Raw genomic sequence first — 25,844 nt, 5'->3', positions numbered from 1 at the left:
GAAAATACGAAAATAAAACTAAAAGTAGGATTATTATCAAAATACATTTGTTGGATTGAAACTACTCATTACAGATTTACAGCTTAAAATTTACAAGATAAGTACGATTAGAATAGATATTTTATCTTATTGCAACTAAATTTTATTTTCACATGCCACCTTTTCAGTGAATGTTTTTTCTGGCTTGATAAGAGATCATTATAAAGTTTATATTTTGCAATTTTTCTTGTTGGATTATAAGCATTTTTTAAATAAATTGTAAGTATATGATACTCTAACCCGGTTGAACTATTATTTGTTAGTGGATTGTATTTATAAGTATTTGGTACTCTAAACGGTCGACCTGTTAAACTAGTTGGGTCAACTGGTTGAGCTAGTTGAACCGGGCCACTAAACCGGGTTAGCACAAAAACTAGTATTTTAAAAGTTAAATCATGTCTGCACCCCCCAAAACCTAAAATATAGATTGGTCCCCTTTGAAATCTGGGGCAATGACCTCCTTCTGCTTCTTCTTTGAAAAAAAACAAACCCCCTCTCTCTCACACACACACCATTCCTCTACTTTCTCTCTCTAAAAAACTCAAAATTTCAATTCATAATTAATTAAATAAAATTAATTATCAACAAAATTTAATTCACAATGTTATTCTTCTTTTGTGTGTTTGAAGCTTTGAATCAACAAAAGAAAAAAAAATTAATTTCACACCTCAAAATTAAGATTAAAAGAATCTTGATTTTAGGGGATCCAAAAAAGGTTTGATTTATCCATCTTTTTCTTATGGGTTTTCTCTCTTATATCTTATATAGTTGCCGTGGCATTGCGTTTTCTTCATATCGGAAGAAATCTTTGACTTTTTTTCTTCTGGGTTTTCTCTCTTATTCTTAAGTGATTTTGTAGAAATCTTTTGGTATTACGTTTTCTGGGTTTTCTCCAACTATCATTTTACTAATTTTGTAGAGGAGCACGGAGTCACATTAGAAAGTCGTTTGTCCTCGTTCACTAATTTAGTCACTATCAAACAAGTCAAAAAGAACCCTTTTAAATTCCCAACCCCCACAATTATCATTGATCCAGCTTTTTTTTTTTTCCAGTGGTCTATAGTCTAAAAATATTGTTAGTGGGAAGGGCGAGGATAATAGGGTCTAACAAAAAACAATGAATTAGTAGGTGGTCCAGTATCTATATCTCATTTGTAAGTGGGGTGCAACTAATAGCCGCCTTTTAAAAACATTTGTCCCTACAATGAGCTTGTGCATTTAATTACAAGTACAAAATTGTCAAAAGCTTGTTGAGGTCAAATTACAAAAATTATCAATGTTCACTCAAGAGCAAGGATTAGGAAACCTTGAATGAATTTCATCTATGTGTGCAATGATTTCTGGAGTAAGTTTTACATCACATGCATTTACAACCTCTTCAAGTTGCCATAACTTTGTAGCTCCGAAAATGGCACTGCTCACAAGAGGGTGTCTCAATACAAAGGCTGCCAACAATTACCCGGAAACAAGTACACATATCAAAAGCATCAAGAAAGGTGCATATGAAATGTTCAAAAAAAAAAAGAAAGTTGCATATTGATATACTAAGAAGTCAGACAAACAGGCAATGAGAGAATGAGACATATGCACTGACATGTGTTTTTCTAAGTTAATTTAGTGAGAAACAAAAAATTAATTTTACTATTTTCTGACCAAAAAAAAGAAATTTTTTTTTTGGGGGGTCAATTACTATTTACTGCTAGTACCAAGTAAAAGCCAATCCATTTTTACTTTTGGAGTGTTTGTAAAAAAGAAAGTTCAAAATTTCATTAAATTAATATCATTATTACGGTTGGAAATTCTCATTTAATTGTTCCCATATGTAGTGACAGCTACATGTCTGCTCAATTTGTATCCCGGAAAATTAAAAATTATATCCAACATTGCTCATGGGGGTTTTGGGATACCATAAAAGCATGCTATACAGAAATTGTAGTGAGAAACAGAGTGTAATGAAATACCGATGGCAAGAGATACCGGATGGATACCATAACGCTCTGCAATAGAAATGTAAGCCTGCAGCATTTTGTTGGATCAGTATATATGATTGCCATCATAAACTTAGGAGTTCCTTGATAAAAGCTAATATCACTTGTAGGATGTTAATCATCTAATAAAGCAGAACTTTAGTGTTAGCAAGAAGATGCTCTTTTAAGGTACTCTTGGGAAATTGAAACACTTAAACAGCATTATTTTAATATATGAAATTCATTTCTAACAGGTTCTTGTAACATATCTATCACATGTGGTGAAATAGCATATCTACATCTTCAAATAAAATTGATTCTAAGTTATGAAAACAAATCTCATTTGTCTCGCCATGGTGATTATATAACTTTAACGATTAGTTCCATAAATTTCATTAATAAAGTTACTAGTTCAGATCTTATTTGGTTAATGAAAAATATGTTATGTGTCTGATACTTCTAGAATAAAGTATCTGGACTATTATAACTTATAATTACAAAACCCATATTCTGGTAGCGGTTTTTTTTTTCTATTTTTAACTATTTAGTTACCGTGATAATATTTAAAAATTTAGCCAATACGTATTGTTACCAAAAATGCTGTACAATAACATAAACTTCACTATTGGTTACATATGGCATTTCACATCAGAGTCTAATAAGCATTATTCTCTAATGAGTACTAAAATGAAAGACAGAAAAAAGAGCATGATGTTAGAAAGTAGTCAAGATTAAATATCACATATGAACAGATTGATGTCCCAGACTTACTTTAGTAGCATCTCTAATGGTGGGATTTGAAAGGTTGTATCTGGATTCCCCTTCTGAATACCTGCCTTTGAAAAGATTCAAACGGGCATCATCTGCTCCACCATGAGATAACAGATACTTTCCAGAAAGAACACCCATTGCCAAAGGGCTATAAGCCAATAATCTTACGCTATATTTGTTGAGAAAAGATAAAAGAAAAGCACCATTAGCAAACAAGTAGGGTTTAAATGCTAACAATATTTAAGTTTACAAGTTAATATTGCATTAAGCAATTTACATTACCCACCACATACCTCTCCAAATGACAGCACTCTGCCAATCCTGAATCAAAATTTCGGCATAGTAAATTGTACGAGTTCTGCGATATTAAATTAAAAGTTACACAAATAGTCTCACTAGAGGTGGCAAGACGAGAGAGTTAGGTCGGTTGGGTAACAAATTAAAATATCCAGGCAAGGTTAAACATCTGAAGTCTTTTTAATCAATGTTTATATTGCATAACTAGTTAAAAAAATATAACTACAAATTCATCCCATATAAAATACAAGATTTTATGCATTTAAATGTACTCGTTTTATGCATTTGAATGTACTTCAAAAGACTTTCAACCCATTTGATCTGTTAGGTTTATAAATTATAAATGTAAGTCAAAGTGACCCAATTATATGCAAATTGGACAAAAAGTACCACCTCTAACTCTCATCAGTTAGGCATTATTGTTTAGTACCAAAATTAATTGAGTAAGCACCTGAATAGACACTATCCTTGGATATGTGGGGTTTTTCTCAGCTGCTTGTAAGAACTTCATGACCCCATATGGTGTTTCATTACTGACTCCAATATATCTGATCTACACAATATTTTGACCATCGTTATGTAATGATAATTCGTTTAACAAACAATTAAAAAGGGCTACTTGCTGATATACAAACCTTTCCAGCATCAACTGCTCTTCCTAGAGCATCCAGCTGCTCATCAAAACTAACAGAATTAAATTGTCTGGCAGGATCGTAATCAATTTCTCCAAACATCGGAACATAGCTGCAAGAAAATCAAGGCAATAAGCTGTAACAAAAATTATACACCACGTGATACCACTGTACATGTATGTATACATCACTTGATAATAATGATATTTAATTAGGAAATATAATACAAACCGATCAGGCCAGTGCACTTGATAAAGATCAATATAATCAGTCTGTGATCGCAGCAAACTGCATCAGCTCTCCAATAAGCAAAAAACACTCATCAAATCGTTACATCATACGTACACATGTCATAGTATTAAAGCACAAAATAAACCACTAGAGTTTAAGGTCCAAACAAAGCATGAATGCAGGATATTCCAGTTTGCAGAGTCTAAAAAAATCTCAGACATGTATACATATTCAGCGATTGCAAATTCTTTCAATTATGCAACCGGAAATCATGAACAAGCGATGTCAGCCAAATGTTTTCCTCGGGATATGAACTATGCGAGTAGTCCAACTTATAAATGGGTTAAACCTGAAAAGTTATTTTTGGAAAGCCAAATTATAAAATCAACTCTTGTCCCTACAACCGAACTATCATAAAAAAAGGTTTAAAGAAAATAGAAGTAAAAAAGAAAAGGAAAGCAAACAAGTCATCAGGAACAACACAGAACCTCATATTTGACATTATAATAGCTATGCCACAAAACATAAATGCACCATTGATGAATGACTCTACCTTTGTTCCCCCTGCCTCCCGACACCTTAATGCAAACACTGAAGACAAGTATTCTAGTGCAGAAAACAAGTTCAGTGCTATATATAGCTGTAACGTGACCTAACCTGTTGTCTATAGCCTCTGTTATATTCCTGCTATCTAACCTCGTTGGACCACCTCGAATCCAAGTCATTTGCCCTGAAGGACCACTAACCTGCATAGAAATTATTAGAACTAACCAAACCTAGTTTCAACATTTCTGAATGGAGCCCTAAAATGCATGTCAAATTGTCAATACTATACATAACTATTTCCTTAACAAATAACACATCACATTTAATGAAAGCTTTATAAGGAGTGAAATGTGTTTTTATGTGGGTTTACGCTATACTATAGCAATGTACTTTTAGTTTTGTCTTAATGTAGACTATAGACCTCGAAAAATTGCAATCAAGTCATTTGTCACCTTTCAAATCTTGTTCCAATATAGTAATTGACTCATTGTTATAACCAGCAACCAGTAAAGCTGATATTAGGATATACTTTTATAACGAAAAGCTGGTTACAAATTGGTCATTTTACGACCTTCAGTTCCAAAATAATTGTTAGACTTTCAAATTTTGTTCCAACATAGTCAACGCAACTGTTGCCATGTCACTGCCATATAAAGGCATGGGTAAAATGTTTGGCTAAGTAGATACTAGCACAGAAACAAGTTCAATGACTACATCATATTTGGGTTTGTGGCCTACATTAAGACAAAACCAAAACTATACATCAAAAAGTGTGTGATGTCTTATAGCTTAAGCCCTTATTTTTGTATCAAACTTTACATGAAACGGTATTGTATGTAACCTATTTCAAAACACTACTGTACGTAACCTACTTGAAAACTTTACAAAGCTTATAGCAGCTTATGAGAGCTTATACATATGGTTTTAAAACTCAAGTTCTATGTATCTGGGTACCTCTTCATAGGACATCGGTAAAGTTTAATTTTGTTGACATAACAGCCATAGAAGTTGCCACATCATCAAAACCAGGGTTATCAAACATTAAGAATTGAAAGTCCATTCTAGATACATACAGTAGCAAGATTTTAAACTAGAACAGATAGAATATCGCTTCGTGTGCATCCAAAAACACTAAAATCACTTTTAAACCTCCTAACAACTATAAACATACATATATACATATTGTATATCATCAAATTATATAACAAAGAAGCACTCAGTAAGTAAAAGTTAAAAAACCTTGGTGGCAAAAACGACATGATCACGAGGTATGTTTCGCTCTCGAAGCCATCGACCGAAGTATTCTTCGCTTTGTCCTTGAGTTTCTGCACGTTGTGGCACCGGATACCTGCAAAAAAAAAAAAAAACATAAGTTCAAAAATGACTCAAATGATCAGTTTATCACACAAAAATCAATCTAAAAAAGGAGAGAAATAGATTAGTATGTTTACATTTCAGCGGAATCGAAGAAATTGATACCGGAATCGAAAGCTTTATCTAAAAGATTGAAGGATTGAGATAATGAATTTTGCTCACCAAATGTCATTGTTCCTGTTAATTTTAGCCCAATATAATTACAAAAAAATTGGATAAATAAATAAAAAAAAGGTTAAATTTAATTAATAATATTTACCAAAACAGAGCTTGGAAACAAGGAGATTGGGGGTAAGGTTTGTTAGAGGAACTCCTGCCATTTTTCCTATTCTAACTGAATTTTGAGTGAAAATTTATTTATTTATTAGTTAAGATAAGGTAAAAAAAAAAAAAAATCCAAATATACGTAAAAATTTTGACAAGTCAAAACTTCACCCAAAAGGCCAAAATTCAGTTTCAGTTTAATAATTGTAAAAAGAAAGCAAAAGGGCATAATCGACAATTTATCACTCCTCCCTTTTCTTAAACCCTGTTCAATTTCAAAAACCCTTCATTTCTCTCCGGCCAACCACCTTCCACCTCCGCCACACCTGAAGACTCTGCCGCCGTAAACTCCGTCTTTGTATCGAACCACCACTCAATGCTTTCCGTTCCAACACCAATCACAATCCCTTCGCCCTTCCCCTGCCCCAAATGCCCCCAAAATCCCGGAACACGTTTCCGCTTTATCCGGAAACCGGATTAACCTACACAACAGAATTTTGAAATTGATCCGTGAAAATGATCTCCAAGAACATTCGGTTTATTCTAACTGTAAGCCAACTATTTTTACTTGTAATGCTGTTATGAATGCTTGTTCAAGAAAGGCGAAATATGTAGGACGGGCTTTTGAATTTACATAGGGTTTATTAGTAGTACTTGCAATGCTGCTAATGTAGTTACTTATAATCTTGTGATTAGTACTTATATGGATTGTAAAAAAACCGATACTGCAATGGAACATTATAAACACAGTTGATTGAAAATGCCCCGTTTGACCCGAATGTTAGTACTTTTAGGATTGTGGTTAAAGGATTGGTTGATAATGGCAAGTTGGATAAAGGGCTTTGGAGATTAAAGATGAGATGTTGGGTAAAGGTTTTGATCCTGACCGGGTTGTGTATGGTTATTTGATGTCGGGGTATGCTAAGAACGGTGACCATGATCGGATTTTTGAGGAATTAATAGGGAAAGTCTGTGGCTTTGTGGAAAACGGGGTTGTTATGAATGGGTATTTATTTAAAGGAATGGAGAAGGAGGCGATTGAGTGTTTTGAAAAAGTGATGGGTGAGGGTTCGAAGGTTAACATGAGTGCCATTGCGTATAATTCAGTTTTGGATGCTTTGTTTAAGAATGGGAAGTTTGATGAGGCGGTTAAATTGTTTGATGCAATGTTGGAAGAGCATAGTCCGCCGAAAGTGTTGACTGTGAATTTAGTGAGTTATAATGTGGTGGTGGATAGGTATTGTGCTGAGAAGAGGTTTGTGTGAGAATGGGATGTTAGGTAAAGCGGAGGAAGTTTATTATGGCATGAGTAAGAAAGGGGTGAGTCCGGATGAGTATACTTTGTTGTGTTAATGGATAGTTGCTTTAAAGAAGATTGCCCCTGATGAAGCAGCTGCATATTTCAAGACTATGGTTGAAGCTAAACTGAGGCCAAATCTTGGAGTTTATAATCGGTTGATTGATGGCTTGGTTAAAGTTGGGAAGATTGATGAGGTAAAATCGTTTTTTTATATGGTGGTGCCGAAGCTGAGGATGGATGATGATAGTTATAAGTTTATAATGAAAGCTTTATTTGATATTAAGAAACATGATGAAGTTCTGATGAGTTGCCGGAGTTTGTAAGGGAGGACCTGAGGAAAGAAGAAAGAGAGGATGATCTAGTGAAGTGATGGCTGATATTGAGCGAGAAAAGGCATAAAGCAGCTGAAGAAGCAGAGAGAGCGAAAGCTAGTGCACGGGCTGCTGTTTCTTCTTTGTTGCCATCTAAGCTGTCTGGTAATAAGGATGATGCAAAGAACGAGAATGATGATGAGAATAGTGATGCGGATGTAGCAGATGGCGAGGTGGTGGAAGAGAATGAGGCATCTTTCAGCGAGCAGGTAAATGCATAAATATTTCGATGTTGCTTCTACTAATTAAGGAGTTAGAAGCTGATATGAACTACTTAAATGCTTCTTTAGTTAGAAGGCAATGTTTGGATATTGCGTGACTTCAATGATATTTGTCAGTAATAAACAGACTATAGGAAATAGTTTTTGGATGTTTTTTCACCTTTTGTTAAAACTGGCTTGGGCTTAAATCTCCTTGTCCAATCCACACTAACGTACAAACAACCAAATAAACATTTCCAATTGTTAGAAAGAAATTATCAAATCTGGCATGCATTTATAGCCAATTGTGAATTTAGTCTAGTGATACAGGTTTAGTACACAACATAAAAGGCTATTTGGTATATCAATTTATCCTATTTCCTAACAGGCCAATATGTACAATTCCCAAAGGCAACACCTACACACCTGCCCAATATGACTATTATTTTTGTTCATTAAAACCTGATGCACAATATCAAGTGTTATGAATATTTTGTACTCTTTCCTATACTGGCATTGCTTAAGATGCTTGATAAATATTTTATATTGCTGCTTGTAGCAGTTGTGAGTCTATTTTACTGAAGACGCTTGTCAAAAATTCACCAGAAGTTCTCATAAACTCCTCTGCCTTCTCTTCACGAGGCAGGTGACCACATTTTTTTATTACTTCAAGGTGAGATCTAGAGATGGCTTGCAATTTAAGCACCGTAGATTACATGCGAATTTAAGCATAGTCCGTTACAAGCATTATTGGCATAGGGAAGCGAAGAAAGCAGATAAAGCTTTCCTGTACAGAGAATCAACTATACTAACCATTCCTTTAAACATACGTATTAATATCCGAGCTATGAATCTGGAAAACTCTGATATGATAATCAACAGATTAAGAAAAAGATTTTTTGGATTACTTGAATTTGAACTGTCTTGTGTGCCATTTGCTTTGACTTTCTTGAATTTTGGGGGATGTCAATGGAGCTACAATTTCAGGGGTGACTAGAATCATCGCAACGACACCTTCAGGCTTCAGGTGTAAGTTTGAGCTGCTACAAGGCAGCAGAATGTCTGGATTTAATTACCTACCTCTATCATAAATATATTAATCGATCTCAGTAGAGGTGGCACTTGTGACCCACGTACACATAAATGGTTCATCTTGGGGTATATTTTATCTGTAACGGGTCAAGCGTGTAAAATGAGAAGAACAGTTTAAAAGGGTACGGGTCATATGTCACCCATAAAACGATCTAAGCAGTTTAAGCAAAAACCAGATTATTATTAGAAATAAAATTGTCATGTTAATATGAGTATATGACACATTAGTTATCCATACATTAACTTAAAATTTTGAATAGGAAGTATTTTGGATAAACCAACTTGTCCCATTCTGTTATGTACCACAAAATACCTTTTGATTCTTTACCCAACCCGCCTGACCCACCCACTTTGCTACCACCACATCTTAAAATGTTTAGCCAATTGGAACATTACTCCACCAAGACCACTTATATAGTTACCCTTACACCACTGCCACCATTTTGCTTCGCCGCCGACCAATAATTCCGGTACTTTCTCTCCAAATCTCTCTCTGCTTTGAGTCTTGATTATTGTTTAAATATTTATCATTACTTGAAATTTGCATACTGCTGCTGTGTGTATACAGGGTTCTAGAATTTTATGTAGTGTGTTTTGTTTTAAGCTATTCAAGTAAATTGAACTTTATAAGTTATAAGGATATTTATATCTCTATATGCAGGTATATAAAATATTTCTGTATATTTTGAATCTATATGGATTGTTAATAGTTTGTGCTGTTTATATATAAGTTCAGAATGTCTGTTATCTGCTAACATATTAATGAATATTATATAAAATGATAAAGAAACCCGAGCAGTCATGGGGTACCCCATTGATTCAAAGACTTGCCCTTCCTAGGTAACAGTAACTTGAACGATATAGTAATTATAAAGAAACCCTGAACGGTTATGGGATACCCCTCTGATTCAAAGACTTGCCCTTGACGTGTAACTTGAACATGGAAAACCACCTCACTTATATATAAAGGCTATAGTAATCCGATTTATTGTTTTGTCCTAAATTCTTGCAGCATGCCAACTGGGGCGAACATTAGAATATAATTGTCAATTTGTGAATTCCCGATATGTTACTTGTATCATACAATGAATCATCTGGAAGAAATTGTTGCAAAATCCAATTGTTTCAGATTTCTGTTAGCTTAACCAGTTCAAAGGTGTATTTTGTTTTTCGAAATTTAAAGCTAGCAGGTTTTGAATTATCTGATTAATTGCGTATTGTGAGCCCTGAGCATTTCAATTTAATGTCTTTTTAATATGCGAAGAATGTTAATTATCAGCCCTGCTGTAATGTGTTAGTAAGAAGAACTTGTAGTAGGCTGATGTTTGGCTATACTTACGGAATATTGCATGTTTTACCCTGCTTGCAGCTACAATGTTGCGTATAAAAACCTCCACATCGATGCGAGCTAAGAGGGCACTCGAGAAACGAGCACCAATACTCATGATTCTCCAAAGTTGTTTCTTTTATGTTGAATAAATAAGAAGATAACATGTTGATGGAATATAAACATGCTTCTTGCCAATGATGTATAATACTTCGCTGTGTATTAAGAAAGATAATGCTTTGAATTTTTGTAAGAGAAACCATAAAGTTAACCTTTTTGAAGCTGGAGGTGAAACTTCACTAGAGTTGTACTCAAAAACTGATTGCAGTCTGTTTGTGGTAAGCCAAATGCTAGATATGGAAAAAACCTTTGTGGCTGGTTGGATTGGTTGCTGGGAACATGGTTGCATTGCTGGTGTTAGTTGAAACCGTTGGGGTTGATCAAAACACCTTTTGTACAGCTCCCTTGATTGGATCAAAACCATTCTTTGCCTTTTTTAGAGAAGGATTTGAGAATGTGGAAGATTTAAAATACCTGAAGGAGGTTTTGATTGATTTGCTTAGAGGACAGGTAACGTATAATTGACCCCTGTTTTTAATCATTATCTTATATTAATATTTCCGATAGTTTTATGATGCATTGAAATTGTAATCTTATCATTGGAGGTGATAGAGAACACACATTTTTCTAGGTTAGACCGGGTGTATGTTTGTACATCTCTGACTGGGAGTCTGGGTACAAAGTGTTGTTCACGCAATGTGCTATGAAGATCTAGAAGTCTGGCACCATAATCCCAAAATTGCAGTTGGTAGAGGTAGGCCCTTCAATGGATATATGGTGGTTAGATTAGTCTATGAAAATCACTAAAGAAAGAGTCTATGAAATGGATACTCCGTATATTGGTAAAGGTAGGCCCTTCCTCATGAAATGCTCATGAAAGAGTATATGAAAACCGCTCTCGAGCTAACTAAGAAGGTTGGATGAGTTTTTTGTATTTTTACATCTCCTAGACAAAAGATAGTACTCTGACACCTCAAATTTGCGATAGTTGTGATTTCCTCAAATCGCTCTCCAGCTAACTAAGAATAAGGTTAGATAAGTTCTTATTATTTCCAAATTTCTTTATTATCGATCATATAGCCATATCTTGATCGAAGGTTCATAGTGATGAGTTGGGGTATTTATGGGTTAAAAGTAAAAGTGTTGTGCTAACCAGTTAATTTGATCACCACTGCAGGCAAGTAAAAGTGTTGTGCTAACCAGTTAATTTGATCACCACTGTTGGCATAAAAACTTCTTATAGCTAAAACTTGTTATGTAAAATGATCTAAAGCATAGTTTTCGACTCATAACTTTTGCCTCGATTTGAAATATGATTTTTTGACTCGTGACTCGGAACGTGACTCAATTCGTAAGAGTCATGACATTTTTAAATACTCCGTCTGTCCCATTTTAGTTGTCCACTGTTGACTTTCAAAGTTTTTTTGTCTCAACTTTGACCGCAAATATTTTTGTTTATATTCTATAACACTTAGACATGAAACATATAGATAAATTTGATTTTAAACGAACTTTTCAAGGATATAACTTTCATCAAGTATTATATAATACAAACAAAAATATTTACGGTCAAAGTTGAAGCAAAAAGACTTTGAAAGTCAACAATGGACAACTAAAATGAGACGGAGGGAGTATTTAATAATATAGTATAATTACTAGCACGGTACCCGCGCAATGCGGCGGTGGTCGTGGCGGCGACGATGTGGTGGTGGGAGCGACTGTTGGCGGTGAAGGCGGCGTCAAGTGGTGTAAATAATTGATGTAAATTTAATTAATTTAAAAGGTTAATGAAGACATTTTAAAAGATAAATAACTGCTAGTGTGATTTAATCATTAATGTTATTTTAGATAATTTCTCCATGTAACATTTAAAAAGAGAGTTGTTTATTTATTAGCTAGTATAAAAATATAGATCAGGTGTATAAGGGAATTAGGATTAAGAAATAGAGGTATATTGGATATAAATTGTGCTGAGTTTCCTAAAATAGGAGAATTCAATATGTTTTATAAGGGTTTATAGATATATGTGACATTTTTAAAAATAAAATATAAAGTTTTAGGTGCTTCTTTTTAGTTGCAATTTTGTATTTGGCCATCAAAACTTAGTATTAAGATTTGCATTCTTTAATTAACCATGTGTTTTTTTTGTATGATGGTAACAATTGACATATTAAAATTGGGGTTGTTTGGTTCTAGCATAAAGAAGAGAAAGAGAGAAAAGAATTGAGTATGTAATTGCATGTCATCATCTAGTTGATCTCCATCACAAATTAAAGGTACTTTTAATTATTTGATTGTTTTAATTAGGGTTCTTAGAATTAAAATTGATTTAGGATTTTTCATCAAAGTAGGTTATTTGGATATATTTAAAATTAGGGTTCTTGATGTTAATGAAATTTGGGGGGTTTTATATAAAATGAGTTATTTTGATTTAATACAAGTTAGGGTTCATGGAAGTTAATCAAATTGGGGATTTTAGTGGTATGATCATATTGTTGTCAAGTTGCTTGAGTATTTTTGAGGGTAAAGTTGTTGGTAACATAGTAAAGATATCAAAGTGATGATTTTGGTTAATAATGTGAAATGACATTGTTAATATGGTCATAAGTAATATATATAACTAGAATGAGAATTTTAAAGTGGATTAACTCAACAAGAAAATAAGATTGGGATGAGAATTAGGATGTTAATGATGTTAGTGACATATGCATGATGGCCTAGTGTTTGGGGTAATGTATGGTTAGTTGACCCTATATGCATATTGTGATTAATGCTAGGTTGAAAGAGATGATATGAGTTCATGTGGTCATCTTCGATTCGGTAGTTCGACATTGAGGTGAGTACTTTTATATATGATTATTCACATGTTGGGTCAACTACATGATGATGGTGGAATCTATATGTGGTATTTAGATGACGTGATAAAGACCATACGGGGTATGGCAATGCAATTTGGATGTTAATGAGATGATTAGTCGATTGTTTGAATGTGTAGAAATATATATATATATTTGCGTAATTGTGTAGAATTCATGATTGAGACCCATGTTAAGGTGACGAAAGTACGATAAAATGATATAAGACCATATGGGATATGGAAATGTGTTTGAATGTTGGATGGTATGTTTTTATGATGATTGACTACTTGGTTTTACATTTTTGTGTTGATATGAAGGTGGTTACGGATGAGATGATTTTTATGGTAATATAGGTTCTATTTCTCATCCTTATGTATTTGATTTCAATATGTGCATATTTGTACTAAGCGTAAAGCTTATTCTTTTAGTTGTTCATTTTTTTATAGGTTCCGGAAGTGGGAACAAGTAATTGGCTAGTAGTGCCTTGAAGTTAGTTTGTGCATTTTGAAGGTAGGTAGCCATTTTGCAGAGAAATGTTGAGTTTTGGTAAAACCTAGTTGGGCTCTCTCAAACCTAATGGCTCTTGGTACATATGAAGTGCTTTTGGTAAAGTTTTGTTATGTGCATGTATGCAAAAGTTGGGTTAGAGTCATAGTCTTTTGTATCTTGATGTATTGTAAAACCTAGTCGATGTCAACTTGGGTAAATGGTCATTTTTGTTGAATGTATACTTAATCAAATAGAAGATGTTGGGATGTTGGAATATTGGTTTATAACTTATCCATGTGTTCCCTATTTTATCCCTGTAAATATTGTGACTGCAGAGGGAAGGAAGGAGACTTGGTCTAGGCCTTTACCAATACTAAAGATGACAATTTTGAGGAATGGTATTCCCATGGTATATATGGTGTTTTTTATCTTGTTAAGGGTGGGCCAAATAATTTATCCAACACAAAAGTGTACCAAAATTTTCATCAAGGGTGGGCCAAATATATATACAGTTTTCATTTCTCTTGGGTTACCGTCACTGGTTACAATATGACTAAAACTCCACAAATCAAGCTGTAGTAGGTACTTGTAGGGAAAGAGTTGTTTCTCTCAAAAATTACAATTCTTTCACATAGATTGAACCTGGACATGATTAGGAAGTTTATAAGGAGCTTGTATCTTGATCCTTATTTGATCAGTGCCACTGCAGCTCGATCAAATGTAGCAAGCCTCTGCTTCCATTATTCCCCTTATTAATTGTTTACGTCCTAGCTAGTATTATCAATCATAGAGCCGTATATCTTGAACATGCATGATGAGTTTTTGTATTTATTAAACTAAGGGGAGTCATTTTTCCTTTGTAATTTTGTTTCATTTTTTGTTAGAGAGTTACAGTTGTCAAGAGTATGCATATTTGGTCGGCGGAGAGTCTTGCTCTAAGACTTTTATAAATTATTAACTATTGAGTTCTCTTATTAATTATCACATATAGTCATTTGCCTTAGTCTGCTATATGCTACAAACAAAATAGGAACTTTGTGGAGAAAAAAAATACCTAAATATATCTGAAACTTGTTTTATGAAGTTTTTAGATTACCTTTTTTTTTCCCACAAACTAATAGTTTTAAGTTACCGTAAAAAATAAGACTTTATTTTAGCATTTGGTGAGGCTCAGGCTTATGGGCTTAAAGTTGAGAGGGTCAAAACACTTTGTGGAGGCTGCTAAGGTTGTGGGGATTGTCTTTGGAGCAGAGATTTGAGGGGATTAGAGTTAATTCAAATACTGTATAATGGCTGATATCCATTTTCATTTTCTGGTGGTTTGTTGGTCTAATAATGGAGTTTCTGTGGTATGTATATGTGTTTTTAATTGGGTTTTCTTGGGCTTTGTGGGTTTGGTTGGTGTTATAAGGGGGACCAGGGTATTAGTGCTTGTGGACACCTATTTCTTTTACATTAGGCAAGTCATTTGGGGTTGTAGATTTCTTGTTGTATATGTGTCTAATCTCTCCTTTTTTGGGGATGTTTGTGTCCTTAGTTTAAAAAGCTTATTTTTGGTCCAAATAAGCTCAGGTTTAGTGGTGTATAAGTCTAGTTTTGTGCATGGAGTATGCTCTTCATTTATATGCTTTGGAGGTACAAGGTGAATAATTCCTAAAAACAAGTCATGCTTTAATCCCTCATGTGCATTTTTTTTTTTCATTTCCACTGTGTTAATCAGTTCTCTGGACTGGTTTCTGGTAGGGCTAGGTTTAAAGTATTCCTTTTTGCTTGGCTATCCTTATTCTGGTGCTGGGGAGAGCAGGATAGTGTGTCTTGGGTCTGGTCTGTCTGTCTGTTTTGTATGGTCATTTCTGTGGATTTTTCCTGGTAAGAAATTGTTAAGATGGACTTGTTATATGTGGCACTTGTAGAGATACTGCTTCCGCCTTTTGTCTGTTCTGGTTTTTACAAAGTTTTGTGAATTTGGTTTTGGTTGGACTTGAATATACCAATGCATAGGAGTTATGATTGAGAGAAAAATTATTGGATGTAGGTGTGCAGATCTTGGACTTGTTAGGACTGGTTTGGCTTTTGATTTACAAGGGCTACTCTTGAATATTGGTTGTTAATATGGGTAGTTTTTTTTTTCTGTCATTTCATCTTTCTTTTTGGAAATGGGCCTTCGTTTAGATAGGTAAGCTTAGGATTTTTTATTGGAGAAGCAGAGATGTTAAAGTATTATTAGTTACTGAATTGACTTTTAAGAGTCAAAGGATAATGGTTTTTTGGTTAAGTTGGGTTATTCTTATTATTAGTTGGATAGCAGAATTGGCGTTATTCTTATTATTAGTTGGATAGCAGAATTGATTTGCCAAGTCAACACTAATTTTAATATAGAAATTAGAGGGAATGTTGGTTGCAGATTTGGATTAGATGGGTGGCTTTTGTATCGAGTTTTCTTTTCTCTGGATAGTATGGGGTTTATAGAATTCATTTGCAAGAATTTCAGGAATGTTTTTATTAATCAAGTTGTATTGCTTATGTCGTATATTACTTGTGACGGTTCAGAAACGTTGTCGAGGATAATGGATTGGGCTAATGAGGTTTTATTGGCTACTGGGTTGTTTGTATAATATCAAGTCTTCTGAATATCTTGCACTCTTTCCTATACCGGCGCTGCTTAAGATGCTTATTGCTGCTTGTAGCGGTTTTGATTCTGTTTTACCAAAGAGACTTGTCAAAAAATCATCAGCATTCCTCAGAAACTCCTATGGATTCTCTTCATGAGACACGTGACCACATTTCTCCGTTACTTTAAAGCGAGATCCAGGGATGGCTTGCAGAAGCCTCACCGAGTTCCAAGATGGTACAAGGCAATTACTATCACCCGTGACAGTCAGAACTGTTTCAGTTGGTCAGTTGCAGACTTTTTAAAATAAGAGGTCTATTCATGTTTTTCATCTTATGGGGGTCAAATGGGTAAAAGTAATAAATCAGCTCAAGAAAATTGGCTCAAACCGTCGAAGTGATTCAAAGTGTAAACTTTATGCACAGAACCATCTATTTGGTTTTAGAACCTTTGTGAATCAGACACTAATTTTTTAACGCAACTCGTATCAGCCCATACCAAGATATTACCTCTTTTGACCCATTACCCGTCCCACCCGTTTTACCGCCATAACTTCTTTATACTATTTTCCTCTGTTCATCATTAATTCATTATACATTTTCTTCCTTTTATTATCTTTATTTATTTATGTCTTACCATGTAAATATGACCCTCAAAATGAAATTTATATGGCTAAATAGGAATATACGGTATATAACTCAACATCTTGATATGTATAGTGATATTTTTATTTAGCAGTAACAGCTTGAATCCTTTTAAGGGAGGTTTTAAGTTTCCCATCTACTCATATTTATTAATGAAATGGAGCACTAAAAAGACAGGGTATCAATCTGGACATGAAATTTTTTTCAATGGAGAGCTTCTGCGCCTCTCTCCAAGAGATACGATTCGGAATCTGAATCGGCTGATGGAGAGTGAGTTCTGGCAATGGCAGATTTAAGTCCGGAACCGAACCAGCAAGCATCTCTGCTGTGAATTCAACCAAAGATCTATCCCAACCCTTCGTTCGTAATGGCTGTAAATTAGGACAAAGTTAGCAGTATTTTAAAATTAGGACAAAGTTATCATTATATATTCATTTCAATAAGTTCATGTTTTGATTTTATGTGTCAACTAAGTTACTTCTCGAAATCCAAAATTTATGGAAACTACATTTAACAAAGATTTTAGTAACAGAAACACTTGGACATAAAAAAAGAGAAATTTGGGCGAGAGACTTTTTGGACCACTATGTTTAGCTTTTTGCAGGCAATTAAACACTCTTTGTCATGAAAATGCAAACAAAAAGAAGATTAAAAAATTAGCATATTTGATGAAAGAGTTTCCATGTACAATGGTTAATTGTACCTTCGCGTTCCACAATTTGTTCAAAGTTATTATTCATGCCAAGTATAGCGTGTTGATTACACTAAAAAAGCATACATAAAAGTTCAGAAGGTATGAGGTTTCAATTTCAAAAAGGGGTGGGGTGGAGAGACTGAGAGAGTAAAAATAACATGGTTGGTATAAGGATCAAGAATGCTGTTGGTAACTTGGCTTGCATCAAACCAGGCATTTTTTATGCCAATTACCCCAAATTTATCTGTAAACAGACCTCATAATCGAACATTGAACAGCAATGTTAATTAAAAGATGATCAAAGACCACTAGCGGTAGCCAGATGAGCCGGTCAAAATGAACCAGTTCAGTTTGTGCCGACCCAATATATTTTCTATTACAATTTTTATGTTCTTTCTAAATACGAGTAATTGTTGTTACAAACATGAATACCAAATTTACTACCACTTTGCTAATTTTTAAATTTTAACAATATAAGAGGTTTCTATGTATTTAAAATACTACTGTTTTCTTTTCAACTACCATACTGTACCCATCAGAGATAAAATACAACTGAAATGGATGTGCCCATTAATAAATGGGTCAAAAATGCTACCGTTGTAGATTAGATGTGAATTTAAGCATAATCCATTACCAATATTACTACAATAGGCGAGCAAAGAAAAGCAGAAAGCTTTCTTGTATAGAGAATCAACCATACTAGCCATTCCTTTAACAATTTATGGCCATTTGAGCTATGAATATAGAAAACATTGATATTATAGTCAACAGACTTAATAAAAAGATTTTTTGGATCATCTGACTTTGAACTGTCTTGTATGTCCACTTTGACTTTCTTAGGGGATGTCGATGGAGCTACAATTGCAGGAATGATAAGACTCATAGCAGCAACACGTTCAAGTGCTTGAAAATAAGTTTGAGCTGCTGTCATAAATATATTGCAGGGCGACAAGACTCATAACCTGCTGAATGCCTGCATTTGATTACTTACTATCATAAATATATCAATCCATCCTAGTAGAGGTGGCACTTCTGACCCATGTACACTATGTACATATAAATGATTCACCTTGGGGTACGGGTCATATGTCACCCATAAAACAATTTAAACAGTTTATGCAAAAATAAGATTATTATTATTAATAGAATATAGGTATAAAAGTCATGATTATATGACACATAAGTTATTCATATATAAACTAAAAAACCAAGTATTTTGGGTAAACGAACCTGTCCGGTTTTGATATACAGCAACAAATACCATTTGATTCATTACCCAACCCGCCCGACCCATCCACTTTGCTACTTTTACATCTCATAATGTTTAGCCAATTGGAAAATTTAAATACAGAAATTTCATAGATAGGCCAAGATGGAAACGTACATGAAACTAAGAAAACTGAGCTTACCGGACCAGATTAAGTGGCTTTGTATCCTCCTTATCGCCGGTTGAAATATATTGTGAAGGTTATCAACCATGTCAGCCCAAAGGCCGGTCTATCAAATGACAAAATTCTTGAGCAGCAACCTCTACCAAATGCTTAATAAAGAGTCTCCAAAGTGATGTAATAAGATCATTAGGAATTTGAGCTTTTCAAGTTGTTGAGATGAATCTCAAGCGGTTTCATCATGCAACAAGTCTTGAGGTTCAGATTCTGAACCACATATCTTGTGGTGGAGTTGCAACCTTTGAAACTTACAAAAGCAATTGTGTGGGTCGGCTAAAAGTTTTGGATCCACTCTTTGATCCTGGTCTACGCCAGCAATATTCTCTCCCGTTTCTTTTTCACGACCGTGGATAATGGTTCTGAAAAGAGTACTAATACATCCTATCAATCATCCATCTAATTGATGTTTTACAAGCAATCAAGAACTCGAACCAAGTTGACATCATCATTCCTGATGACCTACTGTAAATAGCAATTATGCAAAAAACAATCAGCACTTGAGAGTTATCTCGATGCTTTTGTTGTCAAGAAGATCAAAGATCTTATTCCGTATCCTTTTCAACAGATATATCGAATCGTTTTTGCTACTCAAATGTCATACTTTTTTTTATATGTTTTGCAATCCATATTAAAGATCAAGAATATGATTTCATATCAAATGCCAATTATGTGACGAATTCATTATAGGTTTAACATTTAAACATGATTGGAGTGTAATATACGAGTAACTCATAATAGTTTAGATTACTAGATTGGCTTATTAAGGATTTAGATGTAAGGGTGTAGGACTCTTGAAACCACCACCAAATGCAGATTAGAATCATATGGTTGCCGAAGGTCCTATTAATTACGGCACTTATTTTTGAATGTATCACATATAGTAAGATCTTAAGGTCAGTATCGAGGTTTTGGACTCAACAAGCATAGCAGAAACATTAACAACGTACATGTTAACTTAACAACTAACCATCTGCTAGAAATATTCTCATTAAAATAAATGCTTAGGCAAAGTAAATTCTAACAATATGTGACACCAATTGGCTGATAATATAATTCATCTTCTTACCAAAACCTCCTACTTGAATTCAAGCTAACTAAAGGGTAAAGGAGCAGCTTGTTACCCCGAACCTGAGCTCATTGGATCCCCATCATGACCTCCCTGTAAGGTTTTTGATGCCGGTAAATTACCTTTATTTAATACCCACATGATTTGGCATCCCTACGGATCGAACCCACGTCTCTCAATTTTACATGCGGGCCAAGCTGCATTGTTTATGGGTATTACTCCCTCTACTGATGGATATTTTACACTTGAATCAAATATGACTATAATCTAACTATAGCCCAAGATTTCGTTACAAGCTTACTTTGTACAAAACACATATAAAATATATTTTCGAATATGGGATTCTAGCTCAGACTACGATAGTCTGTTGACAACTTGGTAAATTGTACAAATTATGAAACATGATATACGTGGCAACTCATACGAGTTGTCACATGTAAGTTTTTGATTAGCCAATTACATGTAGGTTTCAACATGGATATATCATCTTCATCATCATCCGTCATGGAAGCTTGTTGGAGCACAAAAGAACATCATCATTCATCATCTCGTAATGACCATCCATCTGCTTATCATTAGCACCTGTAGGAACATGATCATCATCATCTAATTTGTTGATGATGTCACCATCATTGGGACCACGATTATCCTCAAATGAACAAAACTCTTCCCAGGTCAGGGGGGACAAGGGAACACCATCATCATCGTATTCCTTGCTTTCAAGGTCGATATATTTCCACGGATCGGGGGCGACCTGGATGCAAGGAAGCGGAAAATCATACTCTTCCCGAACAGGAATAAAATCATCTACTGAATTACCAAAGTCACCACGGTCACCAGCTTTCAGGTCTTCCACGGTAATCCCCGTTCTAAGCATATCTCTCTCGAACTGGGCTTTTGCTGAAGTATCACCCATATCCCTCCCATACAACCTTGTCGGATCCGGATCCAATTCGTCCAGATTCAACCCCAAATCCACCGCCATCCCCCACATCTCTATCTTGATTCCGAACCATCCATTCTTCTTCCTTCGATACGATCGATATTTATTTATCTATATCTATCTAGGGTTTCTTTTTCTCAGTCGGATCAATTGGTGATAGATACGAGTAGATATACGTACATAGAGATTCTGATTATACGTGATTAATTACACAAATGGTCGCCCTTTATTTCTCCAACTTCATCTCTGGTCCTCCTAAATTTATTTAAAGGTCAAGGGCTTTTGGACGTATATGTAATTATATCTATAAAATGGGACATATCTGAAAATCTCCCTATAAATAAATAGCAAAAACTTAAATATTTATTATTAAAAGGGAAAATTACCTATATGAACAAATTAAAAGGGGTATTTTATAAAATGGACATGGTTTTAAAAACTATTCAATTTGAACAAAATTTCCGAGGTATAGTACATAAAAACACACGGATAGATCAAGCCAATAAAAAAGTGGCAAGTGGGTGGTGTTCACGTGCTCCTACCATCCCTCTTCTTTTCTTTCTTCTTCAACCTTTTTTTTCTTCAAAACTTAATACCAGGGTTCTTTGTTCTTCTCACCCTTTAAACAATAACATAACCCTTAATCAATTAAATCCTACACTTACATATGGGGAAAAAAATGATTGATATGCTGATAAGGTTTATGACCCTCTCACGGATAAGGAATTCACATTTCTTAGGGTCTTATTCTTATTCATGTGCCCATCAATGTCATGCCTATAATGACACCAACATGAACAATGGAAACACCATCTAGAAAACTAAAATATTTTCACAGATGAAATTTAGAGATGGTCTTAAATTGCTAACTTGGAAAATATAATAAAGCTAGTGAATTGAATTACTGTAATCAAAAACATTCATTATGTATTTAGGCTAAGAGCATCTGAACTTTACCTATTAAATGTCTACTAATTAATTACATTTAGCCATTACTCATCATTATGAACAGAGCATACTGAAAGATAAATAGAGAGTTGGAAAGATTAGCCTTCTGATTACAAAAGAATAAAAAATATACATAGTTAGGATAATGTATAATTCTTGATAAATTCGTACATGCCAATCCAAATTAGCTTTATAATACTCGTAACAAAACTTCATCAAATGTATTAAAAGGAACATAAAGTCGTGTGCATTGACAAATGAACACGAATGAACGAATATGCCACTCAATAAGTCAACATTAATGATAGCATATTCACCTTGCATCATCTTCAGACTCTTCTTATCTGCATATCAATCTTTCTTTTCTATATCTAGGTTTAAGATTTAATTGATTGAGAGTGGTGTTATTGTTTTAAGGGGGAGAAACACAAAGAAAACTGGTAGTATTAGTTTAGAAGAAAAAGAAGAATGGAAAAGAAAGAGAAGGGGAAGATAGAGCACGTGACCACCAGCCATGTATAGTACGTTTAGAGTCGTGTCATGTATAATTTACACGATTAGTGAATTAGAGTACCGTCGAGAACCAATAGGATCGTTTGGACCTAGCTTTTTTCCGATGAACTTGTATATTGCAAAATGCAAAATATATCCCTATAGTCATAATAATAAAAATCATCCCGATGACACAAAAAACTCAACATTAAAAAACGCTTTCCACAATATTCCTCCCTCCACGGTCCCCTGAAATTCAAATGACATCCTACCCGAAAGACGTAAGTGGGATGAACATGCTCTGACCATTCATAAGTTTAAAAAAAAAAAAAAGAAAAGAAAAAAAAACGCTTTCCACAATTAAACTAATAATCACTAGCATCAATTGTAGTAGGAACATCTTTCTTAATTTCATCATTATTATCATCCATCTCCTTATCAACACCTGTAGTAGCCAAAACATCATCATCATTATCATCTAATCTCTTAATCGTAACCATCATCCTCTTCTTCTTCTTTTTCTTCTTCTGTATCAGAATCGTAATCATGGTCACGTGAATAATATGGGTCTGGAAAAGAATAGTTAGGATCAGTCCCGAAATCATCAAACGGCAACTCCTCAATCTGATCTTCCTCTTGATCATCATCAATTAGGTAATAATCATCTTCTGCATCACCAAACCAACCCCGCCCAACATCTATCAGATCTTGGCTTGTGACCCTCAAAATAAACATCATTTGCTCCAAGCTGCCTTTCTTTGTATTATCTCCCTTCTTCCGCGGTCTCGGAATACATTCCTCCACATTCAACCCCGCATGCCTTGCCTCCAACCACATATCCACCTTCAATCCGTACGGTCCATTCATCTTCTTCTTCTTTCTTATTCTCTTCTTCGATCGATTTCTATCAATTTATCTATCTTAAGGTTTTTTACTTTTTTAATTATAGGGATCTCGATCGGTAAAATTTTGGGGATTTAGATAATAGATATACCCATATTACATGGGTGGCCCCTTGTTTCTCCCATTATATCCCTACAGGTCCTTCTAATTAATTAAATTCAAATGATATAAATTAAACTAGATAGCGATATAATTTTTTTATAACTTGTTTAACTTTGATAGTTGTTTCAACATGTAAAGTGATAATGTTTGACGACCATCGAGTAGAGTTGTAATACAATTATACTTTTCCTTTTATTTAGAACGACGTGTTAGTTGGTTAATGACATTAAATCAGACAGTATGCTGGAAGTTGGAACATAAAAAACACCCTTGGAAACCAAGGGTGCGATAGCACGGTCCGCACGCATTTGAAGAAGTAAATGTCGAAAACCATGAGGAATTGAAATTTTATTCTTGATCTCCAAGCCAATATTCCCTTCTCAAAACCCTCAAAGAGGCCCCAGGTGACCACTTAGATATTGATCTAAGTGGTTTAATTATACTTTAGCTTGTCTCGATGTTTGTTAATCTAGTTATGGTTTTATTTAAAGTTAAGTAAAACTATATATACAAGATTAGGCTAGATTATTTTTCATGTAATACACGAACATATTAAAATTTTAAAATGCAAAAGTTATAAATATTAATAAATTGCATTCGAGCACTCACATGAAAAATTTTGAAAATTTTCCATCTAAACATGCTTTATTTTAAAAATATTTGTTAACTTTCAATCAATAAATGCATTCAAGCACTCATCTATACTATATTATAAAAAGAATAGCCTTTTTTATTTTTGGTAATGTTGAAAATATGTAATATTTTCGCTTGGCACCCCTTAAAATACTTTCACATACCCTACCTCCTTAACATTAATGATTAAATTACACTATCAATCCTTTATGTTTTAAAATATGTCCATTAACCATTACATCAATTATATACCCAACTCAACGTCGCTCCATCACCAACCGTCGCCCAACTATCACACCGTCGCCCCCACGACAACTACCGCATTGCGCGGGTACCGTGCTAGTGTTTTAAACCACAATATAATAACATCTTTTTTAGAAAGGAACATTTTAGAAAATACGTAAGGATAACATAAACAAATATATTCAAAGACAAAGATTGTTTAAGTAAAGGAAAAAAAAAAAAAACTAACATAGACACATTGTGGTTAAAAAAAAAAAATCTCTCTCAATTTTCTTTTTTCTATTTTTTTTTTAAAGTGAGTTTCGATTCAGACGTGTTGGGGGTAATTTTAAACAGAGATTTTCTGTTCCTCCAACCCCCTCCTCATGAAAAATACCATTGAGATGAGAACCCCAGGACTCGAACCTGAGACCTTTGATAAACTCACCTCCAGAACCTACATAGTGGATTTAAAAATACCCCTAACCAGTGAGGTTTAAGCCAGTGGTTTCTCTTTTCGATTTATGTACAAATATTTCTATTACTAAAATCTTTGTATATATGTTCAGCATGTAGTTTTCTTTAACTTTGGTTTTCAAGAAGTAACTATGTTGACGCGTTAAAGCAAAACATGGACTCCTTGAAAATGATGTATAGTGATAACTTATCTTACGTTTAAGATAATTATATTTGTTTGATTTTTCAATGATTTCATTACAAATGAAGGGTTAATTAAGATATGCATAACTAAACATTCCAGACATCATTATACAAATGATCAAGAAGTTGAGGCAACCATTTACATTTTATTTTTTTGGGTCATGTTTACGTGATAAAACATAACTAAAGATAATAATAAAAAGCACAAAATGTATAACAATTAACGATAAAGATGAACAAAGGAATATGTTATAAAGAAGTTATAGTGGTAAAATGGGTTGGACGGGTAATGCGTCAAAAGAGATGATATCACGTTGATACGAGTTGAGTTACAATAAGTTTTCCAAAATCATTTTCAAGTGCTCCCATGGATTGTGCATCTATAAATACGTAGTTCATGGTTTCATTGTCGAATATCCCCTCTTGTTTTGCGGGTTTGATTGTTTGATTTTAAGTCCTTGGCTCTCATTGATGCTGTTGTTTGGTACGATAGCTTTAAGCGTTTTAATATATAATGTATTAATTTTTATGTCATCAGAATAATTTTTATTATAATTATTTATATTTACATTTACTTATGGAGGTACAAAAGTAATATATGTAAATATATTTAAGAAAAGGAATTGAAGGAAAAGGTAAATAGTTGAAAGACCCATGGCC

At 34.1% G+C, this 25,844-nt stretch overlaps 1 protein-coding gene and 1 pseudogene across 1 annotated transcript; one reads left to right on the top strand and one right to left on the bottom strand.

The window, feature by feature from the left end:
• Positions 1-1,256: 1,256 nt before the first annotated feature.
• Positions 1,257-6,192, bottom strand: LOC122582184 (protein tas-like). The gene is made up of 11 exons (XM_043754543.1): positions 6,117-6,192; positions 5,935-6,034; positions 5,723-5,831; positions 4,595-4,683; positions 3,938-3,994; positions 3,710-3,818; positions 3,526-3,627; positions 3,071-3,135; positions 2,778-2,946; positions 2,001-2,055; positions 1,257-1,484 (listed from the first exon to the last, which is right to left on the bottom strand). The coding sequence occupies exons 1-11, from the start codon at positions 6,175-6,177 to the stop codon at positions 1,324-1,326; spliced, it is 1,077 nt and encodes a 358-aa protein (XP_043610478.1). The 5' UTR covers positions 6,178-6,192; the 3' UTR covers positions 1,257-1,323.
• Positions 6,193-6,454: 262 nt separating this feature from the next.
• On the top strand, positions 6,455-17,542 carry LOC122583141 (annotated as a pseudogene).
• Positions 17,543-25,844: the final 8,302 nt, after the last annotated feature.

The sequence above is a fragment of the Erigeron canadensis genome, chromosome 9, assembly GCF_010389155.1.
Source record: "Erigeron canadensis isolate Cc75 chromosome 9, C_canadensis_v1, whole genome shotgun sequence".
NCBI classification, from domain to species: Eukaryota; Viridiplantae; Streptophyta; class Magnoliopsida; order Asterales; family Asteraceae; genus Erigeron; species Erigeron canadensis.
This window is presented reverse-complemented; position numbering and strand designations above follow the sequence as displayed.

Coding starts and splice junctions, on each gene's coding strand:
- LOC122582184 (XM_043754543.1), bottom strand. CDS start 6,177: ATGGCAGGAGTTCCTCTAACAAACCTTACCCCCAATCTCCTTGTTTCC. Junction 3,995..4,594: donor ACAGAGGCTATAGACAACAG/GTTAGGTCACGT, acceptor GAGCTGATGCAG/TTTGCTGCGATCACAGACTG. Junction 3,628..3,709: donor GAGCAGTTGATGCTGGAAAG/GTTTGTATATCA, acceptor AATATTGTGTAG/ATCAGATATATTGGAGTCAG.